The sequence below is a fragment of the Tiliqua scincoides genome, chromosome 6 (genome assembly GCF_035046505.1).
Source record: "Tiliqua scincoides isolate rTilSci1 chromosome 6, rTilSci1.hap2, whole genome shotgun sequence".
NCBI lineage: Eukaryota > Metazoa > Chordata > Lepidosauria > Squamata > Scincidae > Tiliqua > Tiliqua scincoides.
The window spans coordinates 71,711,821-71,733,104 of NC_089826.1; the positions used below are offsets into that span (position 1 = coordinate 71,711,821).

The window sequence follows — 21,284 nt, forward strand, 5'->3', positions numbered from 1 at the left end:
GGTTGCAAATGTGCCGTAAAGCATGTTTGTGCCTCTGTAGGAGGAAGGCGTGTTGGTGCATGTAGATGCACCGACACGTGGAGGCTGACAGAAGCCTCCACAGTGGCTTCCTCCATGCCACAGGGAGCTGGGGCGGGGCTGGGACCCAGCGGTTATGCTGGATATCAACCCCCGCCCCAGGGAGAACGGAGCGGCTTCAAGCCACTCCACTCTTCTCGAACTTGTGCCACCTCCAGAGGTGGCGCAGGTCCGAGGAGACCCATTGGGGCCGGTAGCCCTTACTCAGGGGTAAGGGGAAGAGCTTCCCCTTGCCCCTGGCTGAGCCGCTGCTGGCCAGTAACCAGCTTTGAATGCAGCGCAAGCCTCCTGACTTGCTTGCTCCAGTGCGGGTTAGGATTGCGCCCTTAAATAATTACAGCTTTTGCCAAGATGTAATGCCTGTGGTAGAAACATTTTAATTAATTTGTGATAGTGTTAATGCAAGGAAATTGCTCTGTTTCATTTAAGTTAAAGTAAAAATATTTAGAAACAATACAAAAAAGTACTTTTGAAATTAATTTTAAAAGAACAAGGAAACAGCAATGTAGCTAGGCTGGCTGGTGCCCAGCGCAGGGGTGGGCTCAACGTGCCGGCTTATTGCTGGCATGCACTGTCACAAATGTGCCATAAGGCGTTGTCTGGCACTCAGCCTCTGCTGCTTGGCGGTTGCATGGACCGCTGAGCCGCGGTATAGTAAGTGGGGGCAGAGGGTAGGTGGAGAGGAGGCGTTCTGGGGAAGGGGTAGGTGGGTGGAGAGGGGGCAGGGAGGAGGCGTGATGGGGAGGCAGAAGGCGGGGAGAGGGCGGGCGGGAGGCGTGCTGGGCGGAGAGAGTGGGGAGGGAGGGGAGGGAAGTAGGTCCAGTGGAGCTCTGCTTCACTGGATCCTGTCCATTCATGTGGGGCTTGGCGCCCTACACGAACACGTTTACCCACTGTGGGGCTACTTTCCTTACCCAGGAGAAGGAGAGAAAAGTCCCCTTCTCCCAAGGTGCTGCCCGCAGTAACCTGTGGTGTGCAGGATGCGGCAGCATCTATTTTCAGTGTTGCCAAAGCTGCGTGCCATGGGAGCTCAGGATTGGGCTGCCCGTGCTCAGAGCCAGCCAGTGCTGGGCCAGCTGGTGCCTAGGGCAGGGGTGACCTGAGTGCTCAGATTAGTGAACAGAGTGCAGATGGGCACTCCCATCCGCCCTCGCAGCCACTTGGCTCCAAATCGGGGGTTGATGTGCTGATGCAGGGAGGTGACGCAATGATGCAGGGCAGCGGTTTTCAAACTTCTTTGGAGAGTGTAAGCCGTTCTAAGTTCTTGCGGGGGGGGGAGCGGGAAGACAGCAGTGCAATCCCCAGGATCGCGCTGCTCAGGGGGGGGCTGCAGGGGCTTGGCTGCACATACCTGAGCCTCCTGCAGCCTCCCGGGGGTGCGCAGAGCCCTGCGCAACCTTCAGCAGGCCTCCCCACATCTTTAGAATTGAAAGTGGAGTGATTGCACTCCACTTCTGCTTTAGCAGAGGCAGTGTGCGATCGCTCTGCTTTCAAAGCTGTGGGGAGCCCTGCAGAAGGTTGCACAGGGCTCCCAGCACCCTCAGGAGGCTGCAGGAGGCTCAGGTATGTGCAACCCCCTGAGTGTCACGATCCTGAGCAGCGTAATCCTGGGTTATTATTCCGCTGCCTCATGCCGCTGTTATCATACTCTCTGCCTCCAGGCTGCCCCCACCCCTTAAGGTGAAAGTGGGCAGAGCCCACAGGCTGGTTCGTCGCGACGCCCCTGTCTGAAAAACCTTGATGCAGGGAGTGACATGATGGCATCTCTGTCGTCTTCCCTGCACTGGACTTGCTATGCTACTGCAAGGAGAAAATCTAGTCCCCTGCTGTATCCTTCCTTTTGTCACCAGTGTGCAAGGGACAGACCAGATTGTCCATTTGTCTCAACCTGACTGCTCAACTTTTAGGCTCAACAGCAGCAACAAAATACTTTGTCTGCAGAGCACCAAATTGTGCTCTGCACTGTGCTGATTCTGCAGCACTGGACTTTATTCCGGTGCTGCAGGCAAAGGATGTCAGTTATTTAGTACATCCATGTCCAAAATTAATATATCACTCTACGTTTCAACAATAAACATGATTTTACATTGAATTAATGCAAGGGATGTGAAAGAAAAGTCGTCCCCGTTATAGCAAAACCGTTTTTATAGGATTCTCACTAAATATGAAAGTGTTATTCAATACTGTGTGTGCAAAACTGCATTTAGGGTCCCTGCAAGGCTCCTTAGAGGACTTAAGGTCTCAGACATGTTTTAAAGCTACAGATACAATCAAGAGATAAAGGTGATTGTTCTTTTAAATAGGAGATGGTCATTGTTGTGTCTTCAACCCATTAATCTGGATATGGGAGATCTGAAGAACCGGAAGCAATAACTGGAAAGCATTTTCAATGTAAGTGGTGCTGTTACAGCCCTAACGAGGAAAGAAAATGTTGTTAGTAACATATAACAGTGTCTCTCATTAATCTTAATCCACATTTATCTTAAGATCAATGAACCTGGCTTCTAAGTGAGAGCAGCTTTACACATTACGATTGCTGCAGGAAGCAAACACATAATACATTGTTGCCATAGAACTGTAACTGTAACTGAACATAGAACATGTTCATGTAACTGGGAAATCTGGTTGAGATAAGCTTCCTATAGTGACATATACACAGGTCTTTAAATATATTTGTACACCTGCAAGAGTTCGTATTAATATTTTATTGTGACAGTAAAATATTTTATTTATTTGAATAATATTTTTTAAAATGTAGATTCCACCTTTTACTGAATTACTTCCAAGGTGTCTAGTATCATATAACTATAGTTAACCATTTAGTACAGTTAAACGTTTAAATAAAATGTAAGCTGAAAATAACTGTTCAGAGACAAAATTCTATAATTTCCGGACAGGGGAAACACTAACCAACAACATGGGTTTATTTGCAGTTTGTTTTTTTTTAAAGAAAGCAGGGTAAATTTACTGAACTGCAAATTACTTGAGTGATTTGCTCTTTTCAATGTACTATAAGACATTAGGAATGACTTTTCACTACTGTCTTAAAATGTTCCTAAAGACTTTTAGAAAATAAAGCAAGACTGCTAATCTTGGAGATAATGTATAAAAACACAAAATTACTCTGTCTATGAAATGGAATGAAAATGTACAATGACACCACCATTACACTTTATGACTCTTTATAGGGTCATAAATACATGTGTTGCTTCATTTAAAAATGACTGTAAAGCACGTAAAATAGTTGTGAACTTACTTCTACTATTACACTGTTGACCATTGGGTTAAGGACTTCAGCTTTTTTGTCACTCTGCTCAAATGAAAACATGGACAAGATTGAGTGCTGGGGTTGCACCAAGACAATGCAATAAAATAAACATTCTCTATTTAGTATATGCTGGTTTGCAATGCTGCCATTTTTTTAAAGTGCTGACTTGCTATATACTAACAGCCCAATCCTAAGTCTAGCAGTGCCCAGTGGTAGCTGAAGTGGCTACCACTGAATCCTATTGGTGCCAGGCTAGCACAAGGAGTCTCCTTGGGGTAAGGGAGTGTTTGCTTCCCTGGATAACGCAGCCACAGCGCCAATGAGTCTCCAAAAATATGTCCCCTCAGTGGCTATTTGCCCTGATGCCTTATTATAAGAAGTCTTATTGTTGTTACTCTATAAAATGTGGATGGCACTATATTAAAAAGAAGAACTCTAATTAGTAATCAGCCTTGAGTATGAGAGATTGTGAAGTAAATGTAAAAAAGGGAGGGGGGAATCTGGATCCAACAATAAATGCTACAAAACCACTTCAAAGCTAGTGATTAAAAAAAAAGCTCAATGCCATCTCTTTGTTTACTTCAGTATATATAAACCTCTGAAACATAAAGAAATGATTGCCTATTAAACCATATTGATTGATAGAATCAATGGCCAGTGCAAACAATGGTAAAGAAATCTATAGTGAGAAAGAGAAGTGATGTTTGCTATTTCTGAATAACTGCTGGCTTGTAGTGACAAGGCCAGAGTTACAAGGTAGTTATTAAATGTTTGAAATGTACAGCACTTCTGTGCAGATGTTATTAAACTCAGGAACATAATCTGCTCTAAATCTATATAATGACTGGTTTATACGGTCCTCTAACAGCTATTCCTTGGCTTTGCTCTCAGAATTAAAATAAGTCTGTTAGGGCCAGCCACATCTGTAAAACTTATCCATTTTGGTCATAGTCACATGTGCAATTATGAGCATGATAAAGCCGTTTATTTCAAGTAGACCAAGGGTCTATCCTCACTTTGCATTGTGTACTCCGCTATAGATACCTGACAGTATGAAGTACTGGTACTGCCGGTGCATTTCAAAGAACTAGAAAAATTACACTCTGCTTGCATTGTGGGCAACAGACAATTTCACTTTGGAATTCTTCCTTACAATTTCACATTGACAATACAAAGCAACGACACAACTCAGCTCCCAAGGATCTCACTTCTGTTGTTCACTGCCAGGCTGCACCCCATAGCACAGTTGTGTATGGAGTGTGTGGTTCACTGCAAAATATACTTCAAGCCAAAGCTGAGTCCCTTTTAAATTTGGTGTGATTATATCAGGCAAAACTGCTGAGGTGCAGATGCATCAAGGTCAAAAACTGAAACCCATGTAAGTTGCCTAGTTTTGATGTTGGTTCAGATTAATATTTCATGGTGAAATTTCTGTTTGATATAAATATTTATCATGATTGCCTCAGAGAAATATGATATGCTAAGAAAATGCAGAAATAGACACATTCCTATAACTTGCCACCAACATAAATTATTCAAAGTGAAAGCAATATGATTAAGGGCGCAATCCAAACTGCGCTCTATGCTGGCCCAAGTCTCTTGGGCCGGCCTGGGAGGGTTGCAAACGTGCCTTAAAGCACCTTTGCGCCTCCCTGGGAGGAAGTCAGGCTGGTGCTCCGAGATGTGCCGGCCTGCGGAGACTGATGGAAGTCTCCATGCCAGCTTTCCCCCAGCTTCTTGTGTCGGCTTGGATGAGCCGACACAAGGATGAAAGGTATGCGTGGGGGGGCGGGGAGAAGGAGGGAGGGAAGCGTTCCTGGGCGGGAGGCGATGGATGGCCCGAGGGGCGGGCGGGGAGCGGGAGGCGGGACTGAGATCCTGCAGTTATGCTGGCTCCCAAACCCCGTCCCTGGTCAGGAGGTGGCGCAAGTTCGAGGAGACCCATTGTGGACAGCAGTCCTTACCTGGGGTAAGGGGAAAAGTTTCGCTACGCCTCTGGCTAAGCCACTGCTGGCCACAATCCTGTGCTGGATAAAGCGTAAGCCTACTGGCTTGCCTGTTCCAGTGCAAGTTAGGATTGCGCCCTAAATTATGTTCCTTTAAAAGTACCTCCAAAAAGACACCACTGTGGCATGAAAATGACTCAGAAAAGCCCCTTTACAATTTCATCATCAAACAGAAATGAAGCAAGTTGAAATGTTACATTAGAAAAGGGGTGTACAAACATTTTGGCAGGAGAGCCACATCATCTCTCTGACACTGTCGGGGGCCAGGGAAAAAAAGAGTTAATTTATATTTCAAAATTGAATAAATTTACATAAATGTATTAGAGATGGAACTTATATGAATGAATGAAGGTCTTGCAGTAGCTCAAGGCCTAGCACAAAGCAAAGCCAACCTTTCCTTTGTTGCCACTGCTGCATCACAGAAGCAGCAAGTAGTGGAGGGAGCCCTCGTTCCACAGATCAGGTGATAGGTCAAAAACTCGTCCTCATGCTGAGAGCAGTTGTGTTGGGCCAGCACAAGCTCCAGCAAGTATCTGGAGGGTCAGAGGCTCATTGGAGACTGGGGGCTCCCTGTGGGCCGGATTGGGAGCTCCTGAGGGGCCGCTCCCAATCCAGGCTGGGGTTTGGGCACCCTGCATTAGAAGTATTCTTTTTGATAATTTTTACTGGTTCACTTTGCATGTTTTCCAGGAACAGGCCATAGATGAAGTTCATTTGAAATATTTGTTTCATCCCAATCCTGTTTGGAACCCACTGACCTTTCTCAAGATTCAGAGCAACATCATTCTCATTCTAGGGTGGAAGAAAGTGGGCCACATCATGGACTATTTAGCCCAGCTCATGCCTGATACCATGTAACTAAACTCTACCAACAAAACTCAATTGGTGAAGATTGACTTTCGTCACTATGAAAACTGCTATGCTAAAATCACTTCTGGTATCTTTTGGCCCAATCCTGTTGGCCAGGTACTGGTGTCCTCTGCCGATGTATACTGGCAGGCCACTGGTGGAGAGGCTAGAGTGGTCTCACATGTGCCAGTGGATGCGTCAAAGGCCCACCAGAGCAGATGAGGCCACAGGGGGTGGAATGGGGTGGAAAGAGGGCAGAATGGGGCAGTGACAGGGTGGGATCATGCCCAGGAGGGGAATTGTAAATGAAATAAAGAAATTCCATAACAACTTACCCCAGCTGCAGTTAAAACATCAGAGCATTTTTTTGATAGGGATGACACTTCATTACACATTGTGCTTGTCAAACTGTTAATGAAACAATGAGAACATGAACAAAATATAGACTTGGCCTTACTTACTAGCATATTTCTGAATATTTTTAGTACCATTTCACTAAATTGAAGTTGAATTGCAATTAACTGCTATTATATTAATCAGCTTGTAAACTATGATGCATTTTTATAAGGATAGTATGCAATCCAGAACAGGCCAACAAATCATAAGCAGTCAGTTTTATTGCTATGGAAATTATAGTGGTAAGGAAACATCAAAATAATCTTAGCAGAAGAAATGCTACACTGGGTCTGGTGCAACGTGTCTGAGAATTTGCACAATCTAAAAGACTCATCAAACTGAATAAGGCTTACCAAAATGTACAGTAGTAAGTGAGGAGAGCGCGATACCATAGTCTTTCGAGACTGAAGGTTGCCAACATTCAAGTGAGGAGAACATGATTGATTCCAGGGGTGTATTCACAGTCCAGACATAAATAACATTCATTAATTTAAAGAATCTGTTCCCTCTTCTTAAGGACCAAATTACTTTATGCTAAATGTGTAGTTTGGCCTTGCATTAAAAAAAATATATTAAATAGCAGCCTTATGAGAGCTGGCCCTGGCAGCTACATGCAAATTGACTTGCTTTGTAATTTATTATGGAGTTGTTTTCGTTTTATTGTCTTTTATAAATGTGCAATCCACCCTGGCACTGTATGGTGAATGGCAGGATATAAATGCAAATAATTGATAATTGAGTACATAAATAAGAGGAGGTTCTGCAGAATCATTTTTGTTAAGTGTTATAGTGTGGTAGGAAAGGGCTCAGCACCCTTTCCCTGTGCATCCCAGTCACAATCTTGATCATGCATCTCCGTGCTGCTGTTTGACTGAAAAATACATACATAAAAAGGCAGAGGCAACTACATGTTTTAACACAGCTTGTAGTCTGGGGCTGAGGATCCCAGGATAATGCAATTCTGGCAAGGGATTTCTTTGGCTGCATCCATTTTTTGGCTAGAAAATAGCTGGAAGTGAAGTAGCTAACATCCCTCTAGCATGCAAGAAACATGAGTCATTTAAAAAATGGAAGGAAAACAGTGTTGAATGCACTTCAGTGTGTTTTCTTGACATTTCATCATTGCCTTATAGTTATTAAGGTTACCTTAAAGTTATTAACTTCTGTATAAAGCTTTTGCAATCTTGAGAATGAATGGCTCCTTTTGTCCAAGTTCAAAACCCCCTTCCTCCACTGCTTCCCTTATTTGCTGTACAATGTGGCCACATTTTCTAGCCTGAGCTCACTGGAAAGACTGCTAGCATGGCGAGTGTACTGAAATGTGAAAAAAAAATGCAACCCAAGTGGGCTGCAATGTGGGAGGTGGGGAACTGCTCTCCATCGCTTCTTGCTCTGGAAGCTGGAAAATGAACACAGACTTCCTCCAGCTGAATTTTTTGCATGTCAACAAACTACAATTCCCAGGATTGTTCAGGACTGAAGTAAGTTTGTAGTGTAGGTCAAGTTGAAAACTTGTGTCAGCATAGTAGGTATGCTACACCAGCACAAATGTGCATAAGGGAGGATATACCAACAACTACAGCAGTACAATGTCAGATGCAGCCCAATCCAAACATGCGCTGGAACAGGCAGGCCACCTGGCCTGCGCTGTACCCAGAGCAGGGTTGAAAGTAACTGTGGAGCAACTCAGAGCAAGGGGATAATTTTCCCCTTACCCCAATCACTGCCCCAGCAACTGCAATGGCGCTACCCAGATCTGTGCCAGCTAAAATCCCAGGCTGCTTGGGAGGGGGGTTAGGAACCAGCCTAAGTGCCGGAGGCCAGTTCCACTCCCTCCTGGACCAGGCCCATCCAACAGTCTTTCCGTCGCCCACCCTTCCCTCACCCTGGAATGCCCCCAAAATACCCTCCCCAAACCTCCATGCCAGCAGCCTACCGCTGGCACGAATTCACCTCCATCGTGGCTCCAGCTTTTGGCCAGCCTCCAGCTCTTGTGCTGGCTTGCTCTTGTGCCAGTCTCCCTGATTCAAATGGAGGCGCAGATGTGCCTTATGGCATGTTTGCGACACTCCTGGGCCGGCCTAAGTAACAGATTTACACCAGCCCAGCATGATCTTTGGATTGCACTCTCAACCTACTATGGTGATGTTACAAAGACATTCTGGCAATACTGTAGGCAGACAGAATGGTGCAGGGGATGTTTAGGAGAGAGTCACCAAGCGCCTTCTCCAATGCAGTTATGCAGGAAAAGCATTAAATAAGCACTTGCACACAAACAGAAAGAATGTGAACAAAAATATATTCACTTCGTTAGAACTTTTGCTTGGTCCAAGGCAGGTTTTTCCACTTCTTGGCCATGGAGAATTAATTCTGCTAATTTATGGAGCTGCTCAATGCAACGGGCGGTTACCTCCGCAAGGCTTTCCATAGACAACATGTAGATTTCCTGGAACGAAACACAAAAGGCTCAGGGCAAGAGATTAACAAAGATGCCTTGAATTCTAACATAAATCAATGCACTGTCATGATAAGATCAGTGCAACTGTATCTAGCAAATATAATTGGCTATGCACCTTCAACTAAGAACATGCTGTTATATCTGAACAATTAAAAGGTAAATCTGGGAGTACCTAATCCTTTTTGACAGATATGGCAAATTATCAATCAGGCACATTTTTTAGAAATAAAACTGCTTCTTTTGACCTTAAGCAATAAAAGGGCTCTGTTTCACTTCATTTGGTAGCTTAACCAATGGCATTAGAGACCGCAAAATGAAAGAATGTGCCCTGCCCTCTTCTTTAAAATCCTTTCAGCAAAGGAGAAACCTTTCTCCAGATTTTGGAACTCTTACAGCCCTACTGATGGGTATATGAAATTGTTCCAGTGGTTTTCTCTCTGGATTGACAAGAAATTGACAGGTACTGGCCTCAAAAGGAGAAATCAGCAGTCAGCATCTCTGGTAAAGTAGGGGCAGCGAGGTAGGTCAAAGAAGAGGGAAGTGGCAATGTTGGGGCAAAGTGACAGTACAGCATGAACCAGAAGAAAATGTGAAGAAGGAATGCAAGGATATTAGAAATGGGAACACTGACATAGAGAAATAGAGGCAAAGCCAGCCCCATCTGTAGGCATCTCAAACAATCCATATTTAGAGCATAATGAATATTTGGGATATCAGTTTAGGATAATTGGGCCCAGTCCAATTGCAGACAGATTGCAAGAAGGTTTTGCATGTTAGTTGTGTGAGAGAATACATGGGGACGTACATTTTCAACTGCAAAGCCAAGGAATAGGTATCAACACAAAAGCATGCAGCTCAGATAGCAATGTACATCCAGAACTCCGCTGGACTGGAATATTAACTGCAATATGGATGTATACTGGATGCAAATCAGGCTGCCCAATCCTAACTCCTGTATGGTGATGCAGCGGTGCCAATGTGGCTCTGGCATGCATCCGCTGTCCACCTCTGCATGGGCACAGCTGCTCACCGCTTGCAGTGGTGGCCAGGCCGCAGACACTGGCGTTGTCAATTTGCGAAAGCCATAATGGGGTTTACGCCACTGGAAAGCTTGTTCTGGTGCCAAAAAGTCCTCTTAAGACTAGGCTGTAAGTTTGATCTGTACACACAAAAAGCTTGCTATGTGCATGCTCTTCCTTAACACTTTAGGGCAGGAGTGGGCAAATCTTGGCCTGGGGACTATTTGTAGCCCTCGGGGACCCCCAATCTGCCTGCAGGAAGCCCCCAGTCTCCAATGAGCCTCTGGCCCATGAGAGAGTGTTGTAGCCCATGCTGGCCCAGATGTGAGCTGTGGGCCAAGTCAGAGCAAGGCCTTTTATAGTCTCCATGTGTTTTCTGCTTTCCCTGGGCATTATTTTAAACCCCTCCCATTGCCTTTGAACAACTTCTGTCTCCATGTCAGAGACAGAATTTGGCTTGGTCTGTATGTTTTCACTGTGCAAGAGAAGTATGGCAAATGGTTCATAGTTCTCATGTGGTTCTACGTGCATGTATTATAGTTCTCATGTATATTATAAATAAGCTCAGTAAAATTCATTCATTCATATAAGTTCTGTCTCTAATATATTCATTTATGTAAATTTATTCAAATTTGAAATGTAAATTAATTCTTTTTTTTCCTTGCCCCCAACAGAGTGTCAGAGAGATGATGTGGCCCTCACTGCAAAATGTTTGCGCACCCCTGCTTTAGGGTAAACGTCCATAAGTTATCTCAGCTTGACAGTGTAACAGAGACAGTACAGTCAATTTTTGTTACCTGCTGGGGATAGATTCCTGCAAACTCCAGCAGATATTGAATCTACAGATTTGTAATGGCTTGGATAGCTTTAAAATGGTTGCCACAAAATTCAGGATAGCTGCCATGGATGCTGGGATTGTTTCAGAATGGCCCAGACATTCAGAATGGCCGCAGATGATTTCAGAATGCCATGACTGGCTGAGAACAGACCATAAATTATGCAAAGTAAGTTGCACTATTTGTTCCCTTGGATAAGCAAATCTGCAGAAATGGAGTATGAAACTGAGAACTTACTGCATACTCAGCTTAGAAAAATGTTATACATGTGAAGATCAATATGAATTCAAATTAAAGTTGGAAGGAAGGCTGTTCTATTTCTCTCTCAGAAATAATCAGCGTTATGACAACATACAGAGATCTAATTTAATGAGCCCTAGCAAGTAATGTGATTATTTACACATATTACAAAATGTTGATAGGCAGTTCAACAGAAATCTGCTTCTCTCTCACCTCAACAGTTTTGTTCTTTTTTTCTTCTCCATTTACAGATTCTTCTGTTTGAATGTTTTCTTCACCTTCTTTTTCTTCTCCTTTAATTTTCTCTTCTGGAGATTTTTCTATTTCTACAGATGTGAGGAGACGAGCTTCATCCAAGGAATCATAAGCTTTCTTTCTAGCCTGCAAGACAACCACCAGAAAAGAGAGCCTGACTGTTCAGTCATAAAGAATAATACGCTCTTAAGAGATGCAGTACATTAGAGCTGGTCAAGCAGAGTGAACAAAGCCTGGCTCTTTTATTATCTCTCCTTCATTAATCTCTCTCACAGCTCTCTCAACTTTTTGCTATTCTTTTCCCACTTTTTTTTTTTTTACTTACCACACTGCTGTTCCTGTTCTTGCTCTTTTTAATCTAATGTTAGCTCTGAGCTGAAAAATACAGGTAGGATTCTAGGTAAGCTAGGCAACAAAGTGGATCCCCCTTAACCCACCTTGTTAAGTTTGTCAGGAGTGGCACCAACATGTAGTTCAAACAGTAGTTCTGTAAACACAGTGACGAAATCATCTCCCATATCTGCTGGAAGAGAAAGGGAAAAAATAGTTTCATAACTGTATTGGTAATACAGTACAGTTCACAAATAACACAGAACTGTACAGCTGGTAAAAACTCCACACTCATCTCATTTTACTGTCGGTAGTGACGTATGAATCAACGTATTTAACCCCCTCTAATATTTATATATGTATCAGTTTTATAGATATTTACGAGGCTTCTCAAAATTTCCCATGTGAAATGGATTGTGATTTTAAAAAAATTATTAGATACCATTAACATAAAATGAATAAAATTATAGCTAATTATTAGTAATTAGATATATAGTAGCTGATGACACACACAGTAGAAACAAAAAATAAGCAATACATACATAACACGTCTTCTTTGCTATAATTACAAGGTACTTTAAAACACAAGAGGAGAAAAAGAGAAAAATATACCTTGAAATATTCCAATCATATCTACTATCCCCCCAACATACATTCCAATAATTATTTGTAAAGGCATTTTTTCTTTATCTCCCTTTTTTCTTTTCTTTCTTACCTTAAAGACAAACAAACTGGTTACAGTATCAACTCTCATAGACTACAAATTTACTGTAGCATACACTTTTTGTATCCTACACAAGCTTCTGTATTTGTTCAACTTTAAGGTGTCACAAGACTCTATGTTGTTTCTCCTGCTGGAGACTTAGAGCCCAATCCTGGGCTCGATGCACTGGCTTACCGCAGGTGCACACTGTCGTAAATGTGCCATAAGGCATGTTTGCGAGCTCTAACGCTGGGCAAGTGCCTGTGGTAGACCAGTGCTGGCTGGTGCTGGGCTAGCACTGAGCAGGCGCCCAGCTTCCACCGCCCGGTGGTCGCACGGATCGCAGAGCCGCAGAGAGGAAAGCAGGGGCAGGGGGAAGGCAGGGAGGAGGCGTGATGGGGAGGCGGGGAGAGGATGTGGGGAGGTGTGCCGGGGGAGAGAGCGGGGAGGGAGGAAGGCAGGACTGGTGGAGCGATGTTCCACTGGATCCAGAGCCTTCTCGTCAGGCTTGGCGCCTGACACAAAGGCTCTTACTTCACTGCCAACCTTTTGGTCCGTGACGAATTGAGTAGCCCTATTGTGGGGCTACTCCTTTTACCCAAGGGAAGGGGACAAAAGTCCCTTTCTCCTGAGCTGCTGCCTGCGGCTGCCATGGGAGTGCATGCCATTTTCAGTGCTGCCGCAGCCACGCACCACAGGAGCTCAGGATTGGGCTCTAACATGGCTATTCCTCTGGAATTTCTTTAACAGATTCTTTATGTTTCCCACTTGGAAGCAATTTAAATTCATGACATAATCAATATATTGGTAATAAGTTCTCTGTTTTCCCTTTTAAAATTTTTAAATATATCTTAGAGTGCAATCCTGAGTGCTCTCTGGACTGGTGCAAATCCCTTGCACTGGCCCAGTATTGTTGCAAACAAGCCATAAAGACACAGCTGTGATGACTTGTGAATTAGCTGGGCTGATGCAAGGATATGTGCCAGCCTGTGGACCCCAGATTCGGCTTCCATGCTGACAGATGGGGTAAATTTGTGCTAGGCGTGGGGGTTTGGGGAGGGTGGAAGAGGGCAGAATGGGGACAACCTGGAGAGGGGGAAGGGTGGGTGGTTCAGTGGGCAGACTGGCCCTGGGAGGGGGCTGTAACAGGTTTCAGCATGGGCTGGATCCTAACCACCCTACTGAGCAGCTGGGCCTTACACTGGGTTGCTTGGATCTACGCCACTGATTTCAGTGGCACAGATCCAAGTAGCCCCATTGGAGCAGCTGCCATGTGACATGGGGTAAAGGGAATTAATTCCCCTTACTTTGGGTTCTGCAGCAGCCAGCCCGGCTTGTCACTGGATATGGGGCAGGCCAGTTGGGCTGCCTGTTCCAGCGTAGGTTAGGATTACCTCTCCTACATTTACCCATGCTTTTTTCCCAAGAAGTTGTTTTATTTTGAGTAGCTTCTGCAATCAAGTAGCTTCATAATGGATTCACATTTGTTTTGCATGGTTAAATGAAAAGTGAGGCCCAATATTATCCCTGACTTGAGGAACCAACTTCCTACATGCAACACAACTTGCAAGTGGCTCCAGGCTGAGGTTGTGCAGATCTGAGTAGACCCATTGGGGTCTCTGAGGCTCTCCCTGGGGTAAGGGGAAAAGCTTCCCTTTGCCCCTGGCTGAGCCACAGACAGCCCCAAACTTGTGCTGGATACAGGACAGGCCTGCTGGCCTGCCTGTTCCAGCACATTAGGATTGCTCTGCCCATCGTTCATTCCTAGAAATCAAACTGATTTTGAATTATTTAAGTAGATTTGAATTAAACCAGTAGATCTCTCTATACAGTACACTATGCTACATAATGATATAGATAGAATTATAAATATAAAACATTATTATTATTATCACAAATCATTCTGTATCTACCTTTTTTGGTTTCACTGTCTTCGTTATCCAATTCTTGTGAAAGGAAGATTTCCTTAATAGCAATTAAAGCATTTTTTGTTATTTCCAATTCCTCTCCTTCAAGTGCTGCTAAATACAACTGTATCTGAAATGTAAAAACAAAAATTAAATGAAGGGGTATGCGTAGTTGAATGAATGCATGCTAAGGACCTATGATACATGGCTGCAAAACAAGACCAGATAATACAATTCTGAACTCCACTATGCTTATACTGTATACAGTTTAAAGGAAGAACTTCATGTGGTATGGGATTTCGGGTGCCACCAAAATCAAAATCTTTGTGTTGAGTACAGTACTATCCTCTTTCCCATTAAAGTGTAGGATCACATACCACATGTTGTGGTATCATCATGCTACATGATTATTAGCTGTTTTTTGTGAGATAGAGGAAAAGCATAATGCAATGACATAATGACATGAGAAAAGGGGTTGTTCACATTATGGGAGCGAGGGTTGATCTGGGTTACACCAGATGTGAGCCAGTAGAGACTGAACTATGTGTGCATGTATTAATTCAGGTTGAAAACAAGGAAGAGACTTCATTAGGAATTTGTTTTCAGTTTTTAAAAAAATCTGTTCATGGAAGAATTGAACACAGAGATTGTTAGAAAAAGGTGGTAAATGAGTATTAGGGTCCAATCCTTAACTCTCCCAGCACCAGCACAGAGCCCTACCACCAGTGCTGGCTGCTGTAAATGTGCCTTAAAGCACGTTTACAGCACCGAGAGAGCACGCAGGGTAGGCGCTGGTCCCAGTGCTGGCAGGATGCACCACCACCAGGGGTAACTGCAACCACTGGGCAGCAGTGTGGCCTCTAAGGGGCAGGGGAGAGTGGAACAAGGGTGGGGTGAGGAACCGGGGCAGGACGGGGGTGGGGCCATGTTGGGCTGAACTCCTTGTTGGCCTGAGCTCCATGTCGGACTGAAAAATCTGATACGGAGTCTCTCATGTTGGCGGAGTCAAAATAGCTGGTGCAGACTTGAGAAGCCCCATTGTGAGGCTTGGGGCTTTCCCTGTGGGAAGGGAATGAAAGTCCCCTTCCCCTGTAGAGACTTCTAGCAGCTTCCTGAAGCCTGCTGGATACAGCAGTAGCTGCTTTGGTGCCGATGCTCCAGTGTGCAATGGAAAGCTTGGAACTGGGCTGCCGTCCTCCTACAGTGGTGGCTGAATGAGGCACAGTGGGCCAAGGAAGCAAAAAACATTTCAAAATGTTATAAACCCATGGGGTTAGATCAGATCATAAATTCAAATGGCTAAGTAACAAAGCAGAAATTGTTGTTCTCACTATAGTAGATGGTTTCCTAGAGGCAGCTTTCAATCTTATCGGAAGCTATTCTTGAGAAATATGTTCCAGTAGCCATTCTTGTTATCTTGATTTATGCAGTCCATATACTGTACCTTGGCTTCACTTTCATTAGACAGAATTTCCAGAGCTTCCAGATGAGACAGTCCCTGAAACTCATCAAAAAGCAGCTCATAATGTGCCGTCCTTTCAAATGTGACTTGTTGGGCCAGTCTTTGCTTCTCTTTCTCTTTTGCTTCTCGCAACAGCTGCAGAAATACAGATTATGGTTGCTGGTTTATTAGTTGCATGGCAGAACTGACAGATTTCATTGCCTTCCAACTCGGCTCCTCTAGGCAATAATAGTAAAACTGGGAGGGTAGATCATACTAGCAGAGGTGAAAATGTTTCATCATTTAAATAAAACATTTCTAGTTAAATAGCTCAAGAAAGATTCTCTCTATGGGTGTTCAAATTAGCAGTGATTACAGTTGATTTAGTTTTTTAAAAAGTTATCTGCATCTCCTAACACAACATCAGATGTGAATAATGGCTCATCGTGTAAAAGCAGAATTTGAAATGTATTATATGTTCCCTTGCATTTCACCCATTCATTTAAATGAGGTTTGCATGGGAGAGCAATGATCTGTACGTAGTCTTGCCCCTTGTCCCACTTTATGGCTGATAGAAAATTTTCTTACATTAGATTAATTTACAGGTACAAAACACAAATATTCCTACACTGTCGGTTTTTCCAATAATAATGTAATAAGATGTATGAAAAGAATGACATAAATCATCAAGGAAAACATTGTAAGGTGTATCCATTACACAAAATGATAATCATAGTTATGTATGAAGACTTTGCCCTAATTGTGTTAGCCACTTTCTATTACTGAATTATCAAAGTTGGCATATTTCACCTGTGACAAGGAAACTGTTCGTTCCATCAGTATTTTCGTTTTCTTAAATCCAGGATCACTTTCTGCAAGGACATTCATGGTTTTCTTGCCAATGAACTCCAAAGCATCCAGACCTCCAGTTAAGACACTCTTACCCTGCACAAAACAGAGAACAATATTTTTATTGGCTGGCATGACAACCCTCAACACATTTACTTGTGTGTTCTGGGGTACCTTCTCAGTTCAGGGGAAACAATACTGAAGCCCCTCTGATCTGGTCAGTGCTCCATGTGAATAGAGAGTGCACTCTACAACAATATTAAGAATTCTGTGCAATGCATAGGAATTCCAATGCAGTTGTGGGGATCCTCAGGGCTAAACTACACATCACTTTTGATGAACAGTTTAATGCAAATCACACCCTGAGCATGCTGTTTAACTTGGAGAATAAAGATAAAATAGATAAAATAGCACACATGGAGTAGGCAATTCTGATCAAGACCACTGTCAGGGCAAAACGTTAAAGCCCCCTACCCTCACTCCACAATTCCAATTCCCATGCATGCTATTCAGTGAAGAAAACTGAGACATGCAGGGTGAAACCACACATTAAAATGAATCAGTAATTTAACCTTCAGCTTCCAAACTGTTATGGAAAGGTAATCTGAAGGCAGACTGTTCAAAAAAACACTGTGTCAGGGGATGTGTGTATGAGTGTGTGTAGATGTGTGACAGTTCATTTCATCTATAAACACCTTTTAGTCCTTTAAACTGATGCATGCAAAAAACTACAAAGTTTGAGTGGGAGGAACTCAGTGCCTTCACTGAATGTGGCTAACTGAGCATGCACCATAGCTATGATTCTGAGGAAAGGGAAAGAACTTGAGCAATAAAGTTCTGCATTGCCCTGAGGCTGCCTCTTTTTGAGCCTGAGATAGCCACTCCCCTAAATTTGCATGCACATGGCGTGAAAGGGTGTTACATAATCATCTGAATTATTCACTGATTTGACAGCATGTATTTCGCTCAGTAGGGACTGGGAGCTCTTAAATCTCTAAGTGAGCCTTGAGCATTGTAACACATGTCAGTCACAACAGAGCATCTGGCACTTTGGATAAGAGACCAAATCAATGTGAGTCCAGCTGTTTTTCGTTTTGGATGTGAAACTCCAAAGCTGTCCACAAGGCAAGATTAGAGTTTTTGTTATGTCCCGCAAAGCAAAAAGGAATGTTTAACAGGAAGACACTGTTTGCTTTCAATCTGTAAGCTACATTAGGCTCTCCTGCCTATGAGGCCCAGTGCCCACCAACACCACCACCACCACAATATAAGTCAACACTAGAATGCAGATTCTTGCTCAAATGCACAGCACTTTTTCCACACATGGAAATGAGTGATGGATTGTACATCCCTGAAAATGTGAATGCAGATTATATGAATAGATTGCATTTTAATTAGAGCAAGAGCTTTTTATCACCAGCATAGTGTGTTAATCTCATTTTGCATGGAAAAAAAATTTCTGCCAGCTCTTCATTTATAAACTGCCTATAATAATTAGCAAGCTTGTGCTACAGAAACTTAAAGCTACTTGAGCTTAAAATAATATCAGTTACTTTAACTTTAGAGTAAAAGTTTTCATTTTATAAATAACGAGCAAGATTAAAAACCTATTTTTTTTCAGAACTTGTCTACTACTCCTTGTCCATCAAGATGTATATTTTAAAGAGTGAGACTGGATGACACAAACATGAGAAGGATAAACCAATTTATATTAAGCAGAATTTTCTATTTTCCTTCTTCCAAGATCCTCTTCTTCTCATATTAAATACTGCTAGTAGCAAATTCTCAGGGCACTTCTGTACAGTGAATTTTTTTTTAAATCCCCAAGATATCTGAGCTCTGCAAATATCTCTCTCTCTCTCTCTCTCTCTCTCTCTCTCTCTCTCTCTCTCTCTCAACATAAGAATACAATTCAAAACAATTGTATCCCAAACTCCTATTGCAAAATAAGTTTCAGTATATCCAAACAGTACAATTCTCTTCAGAAATGTATTCCAAAACACTCTCCCAGTCAGTGCCACATTTTGATAACGTGACTTGTTCATGGAGCCTCCATCCTTAACTGGATTAAAAAAGGATTAGCAAAAAGTCAAAACATTTCAGTGCAATCTAAAACTACAAAGGATTGCTATAATATAAAATTAACAAACATATGAGAGTCAACAACAGCCAGACTTGAAAAAGCCTCATGTAAGAGTACCCACATGGGCAAATGTATATGTACTAATTTTCTTTTCTAGCTGTAGCCCCTTCACGCTGCTTCTAACACCACCCTAAGAGTCCCCTGACCTTTAAGAGCAGTTTTTCAGTAGGGCATAAGGATTGCAGGAGGAAGGGTGACCCAGAAAAGGCTCACATTTAACAGTTGCCTTTTGGATTTCAATGTACATAAGCAAAACACAATGCAGACCCCAATCTGGTATAATACTATGTTTATCCTATAGGAGTACATTTTTCTTCTGGTCGTATTATACTTACATATTTTTCAGAATGATTTTTGGAGATCATTCTTTTGGAAGGGATTTTAAAATAATACATCATTTATTTTTTTTGCTCTTTGAGCCACACACACACACACACACACACACATATACCACCTTTTCATACGGCATTGTTGTCTTTGTGTGTGTGTTTTTTCCTGTTCTTTTTGGATACCTTCCCTCTTTTTTGTCACTAGAATTGCTTACAGTATTCTGAACAGCACTAGTGATGGTTGAAAACACTCCACGGGATCCGGAAGGTGATGAAGGCAAAGGTGTGTTTTCTGGAGCACTTTGCTGAGTGGGGTCTTCTGGATCTTGAAAGGAAACAGACAAACAACACATGATACAAATACACTTCAAATTGCATGTCAGAATTGATTACAGATGTCTTACTTGCAGTGATGTGAAACAGTAACTTCACGTTTCCAGGACAACCGGTTGTCATGGGCAATGTACATGGGCATGTACTTAGTACCTTACCTTGGGTAGGACATTCGGCTGCCTCAGGATGTGAATCTTCTGAAGATCCAGAAGAGGGTCCATGAATTCTGAGAGTAGCTGCTTTTTCCTTAACTGCTGTTAATCCTTGCCCTGCAGAGAAACAAATATTTATTTAATTTATAAGATTTTTTAAAACTTGCTCTTTTATCTAAAACATGAACATGGTAACTGCTGTAATTCATATTAAGCGGTTTGATGTATATTTGCTACTGAAAATCTGTGACAGACAAAAGAAATGAGGTGGTATCTATTACTGGACCAGTTTTGTTGATGAAATAGTTGCCCAGGACTGTTTGTTCCACCAGCTACAGAAGCATCAGTCCCTCGACATACCACTTCCAATGGCCCGTCTACAGGAAGTATCTGCTATGGAGCGGCTGTTGCTTTGCAGTGGCTACTACAATTGACCCAGATGGAAGCAGCACTTTTGCATCATTACTGGGTCTTTTATGAAAGCATATCTGGAGATACGTTTATGGTAAAAGGCCCATATGGGTAAAAGGCCCATAGGATTGGGTCATCATATTCATTCCAGGTCAAAATCCTAACCAACTTTCCTGCACCGACTGTGCCAATGGGGTATGTGCTGCATCCTGCAGTTGGGTGATGGTCATGGAGACCTCCTCAAGGTAAGGGAATTCGTTTTGTTTGTTTCCTTACCTCAGAGCTACATTGCTGTAACTTTGGTGCTGGAAAGTTGGTTAGGATAGTATCCCCACTGTCCTATGCATTCAGTTAGGTGACACATTGTAATTTTCAAATCCAAATTTAAACGCACACATTTCATTTTAGGAACGGTTGATACCGGAAATAGAATTATTTCTATCCAGGCAGTTATACATAAAAAGAATCAGCAGTAAAATTTGAGGGGGCACAATCCAGTCAAAGGTTAGCATTTTTCCTGCAATCCTGTGAATACTTATCAGGGAATAAACATGCTTATTATTGTGTTGCACATCTCAGCAGCTTCAATAAGAAAGAGTTAAGCTTGCCTTTGGATGGTTTGTTCAGGCTTTATTGTTAACAGCAAGAGGTGGTTAATTGAATAAAGCTTAAAAATCAGAATATAAGCAAGCTTTATATGAATTACTGCTGCTGTGGTAAAATAGATTGTTCCAGCTAATATACAAGTATTTTTTTTTACGCTTCAGTGCTATCCAATTAGAACCAAATGCAAACAAAGAAGTAGGAACATCAAGGAGAAGGAAGGTTCAACTAATGCTTCAAGGTTCTGTGATCACAGTCTGATGTAGTCTTGTACTCTTATGAATTTTATAATAACTATCCAACAGAAGCCATAAAACCACATATTATCCCAGCACAGTGAAAGAATACTAGCGAAAAATTACATGCAAGGGCAACAATATACGTACGTGGGGGAAGAATGCACAAAAACCCATGGTGAGATATCCCTTAGGAAACAAACTTTTATTTTATAGACTGCTTGAAACACATGTGTTACTATTATACTGACAGTTTGATACTATCCATGGCATGGAGGGCAGGGATAAGTGTGATACAACATTCTGCTGCACTAGAGAAAGGAAAAACTATATTGGCATTATGCCACAATTGTGCAAGCAGTTGTGTACCACTGGAGAACCTCTTTGCAAGTGGGTCATAGCTAGCACCAGGAAGATAAAGGGTTCAGATGCCCAAGGATGA

The 21,284-nt window shown here is 42.7% G+C and overlaps 1 protein-coding gene across 1 annotated transcript in view; it reads right to left on the reverse strand.

Annotated features, from left to right (window-relative positions):
- Positions 1–1,625: 1,625 nt before the first annotated feature.
- FAM114A1 (family with sequence similarity 114 member A1) overlaps positions 1,626–21,284 on the reverse strand; it is a 34,923-nt gene continuing 15,264 nt past the window's right edge. The window contains exons 5-15 of the mRNA XM_066632311.1: positions 19,599–19,709; positions 19,323–19,432; positions 16,597–16,731; positions 15,790–15,942; positions 14,352–14,475; positions 11,843–11,925; positions 11,364–11,531; positions 8,904–9,043; positions 6,537–6,609; positions 3,335–3,388; positions 1,626–2,490 (exon numbers count right to left, since the gene is read on the reverse strand). Of these exons, the coding sequence (XP_066488408.1) occupies positions 2,389–2,490; positions 3,335–3,388; positions 6,537–6,609; positions 8,904–9,043; positions 11,364–11,531; positions 11,843–11,925; positions 14,352–14,475; positions 15,790–15,942; positions 16,597–16,731; positions 19,323–19,432; positions 19,599–19,709 (1,253 nt within the window). The 3' untranslated portion in view covers positions 1,626–2,388. The remainder of the gene's footprint in view (positions 2,491–3,334; positions 3,389–6,536; positions 6,610–8,903; positions 9,044–11,363; positions 11,532–11,842; positions 11,926–14,351; positions 14,476–15,789; positions 15,943–16,596; positions 16,732–19,322; positions 19,433–19,598; positions 19,710–21,284) is intronic.